This window comes from Meleagris gallopavo, chromosome 2, assembly GCF_000146605.3.
Source record: "Meleagris gallopavo isolate NT-WF06-2002-E0010 breed Aviagen turkey brand Nicholas breeding stock chromosome 2, Turkey_5.1, whole genome shotgun sequence".
Taxonomy (NCBI): domain Eukaryota; kingdom Metazoa; phylum Chordata; class Aves; order Galliformes; family Phasianidae; genus Meleagris; species Meleagris gallopavo.
In genome coordinates, this window is record NC_015012.2 from 37988063 (window position 1) to 37989775 (window position 1713).

The 1713-nt window shown below is 48.6% G+C and overlaps 1 protein-coding gene across 1 annotated transcript in view; it reads right to left on the reverse strand.

Annotated features, from left to right (window-relative positions):
* The window catches only part of MAP10 (microtubule associated protein 10), a 2883-nt gene extending 2097 nt beyond the window's left edge, over positions 1–786 (reverse strand). Inside the window, 3 exon segments of the mRNA XM_019613516.2 lie at positions 7–227; positions 230–329; positions 331–786. Coding sequence (XP_019469061.1) covers positions 7–227; positions 230–329; positions 331–503 — 494 coding nt within the window. The 5' untranslated portion in view covers positions 504–786.
* Positions 787–1713: the final 927 nt, after the last annotated feature.

Here is a 1713-nt window from a genome sequence, read left to right on the forward strand (position 1 = left end):
AGAAGCGGTGCGGAGGGGGCGGGGCGCAGCAGAAGGGTAGGGAAGCCGAGGAGGCGCAGCGCCACGGCCGGACGCAACGCGGGGCCTGGGGCTGCCACCCGCACCGCCTCCACCAGCACCTCCAGCGCGAACAGCCCATCGCCGCCGCACGCCACCGACATGATGGCCTCTCTCGCGCGAGTTTGCCGCAGTTTAAGGGTGGCTCTCGCGAGAGGAGCGCGGCCCACGCTGCGGGAGGGTGGCAGGCACCCCCGCGCCCCGAGTAGGCCCTTTGGTCGTTGTCTCGGCAACGCGTCTTTGCAAAGGACGCTGGGAGCTGTAGTCCGGGTGGTCAGCCCCCGGCTCCGCCGGTGGAGAGACGCGCGGTGCTCCGAGGCCTCCCGTGTCCTAGCGGGGGCTTGGAGATGCGTTTTCAAATTCGTATTTTTTCTCCCAGCTCCATGTACACGAGGAGCTGTGGTGGACCCGCTTGAGTAAAGCCGCGTGGTATGGGGGAACGGCATCTCTTATCTCCTGTGTGGGGAAGGGACTGCTCCCCATGCGGAGCGCCTTTCCCTTAAACGAGACTCCCCGCAGGCACGAGAAATACTTGCCTAGCTGGGAAGATAATTATTCTGTTCATTTAGTAATTGTGCTCAAAAAATGTATCCTAATGTTCAATTAAGGTCACAGTATGCCCTCACCATTCACCAGCTGTAGGGTACCTGAAAGAAAAAAAACAGTCCTCTCTCCCTTTATTCCTTTTATTCTCTCCTTTTTCCCCCCTCTTTCCTAACCTCTACCAAATTACAAATGCTTTTTAGAAAAGCAAGAAACAGAGAGAATTGAATAAAGAACTCTTCACTGTTTGTAAGTTCCCTTGATCATTGTTATTTAAAGGATGTCTTTCCTTAGCTGTTCTGAGAAGACAGTTAAGGAGTTGACCTGAATTGTGGTCAGTGCTTCAGTAGTAAATAATTAAGTTCTTCACAATTTCTCTACTGCCTCTCTTCTGAGCACGTGAGTCTAAGGACTAAGGCAAGTCATTTGCCATCGACACTGCTAGCGTTCAGGTATTCCCCTTGTACTGGCATTGTGACAGATGAAACAAATGGCCAGCCCGTGTCCATGGCACATTTGTCTCCTGTCATCAGTTGTCTGTTTTCCTTCTGTTTCCTTTTCCTCCAGCCCTTTCCCATCCCAGGAGGGCTTGACAGTTTAATTGCCATTCTCTGTAAAGAGAGGATGACAAAAGACCACAGATACATTGAGGGCAACAGGCGTATTTAGCACTGGTCAAACAGCTGCTCAAAAGTTCCATGTGAATCTCACAATCAGCCTGTATACTGAAATACTCCCGTATTTCATTCTGTACGTGCAATACAAATAAAATTCATTTTGTGAAAACTTTAGGTGTGAATAAGTGGTGTCAGTTAGCAACGGAACAAGTACTCAAACAGAAAGATATAGATTTCAAGTTTGTTCCCATTGATGTGTTCTATTAACTCAGTGCTCTGATCACAAGAGCACATTTCAAAATAAACAGAAAACTACATTTCATTGTTGTTGCAAGTTAGAGAAAAAAAAGAAGTCGTTTCTTTTTCCAGTAGTCCTGGGGTTTGGTACTCATCATTGTAAGGAGACTTGTGATAACACACTTTTAGATTGCATGTCACAGAGAAGCTCTTTAGGGACTGGGCATGCTTCAGAGAAGCAGGATTATAGAATCAAATT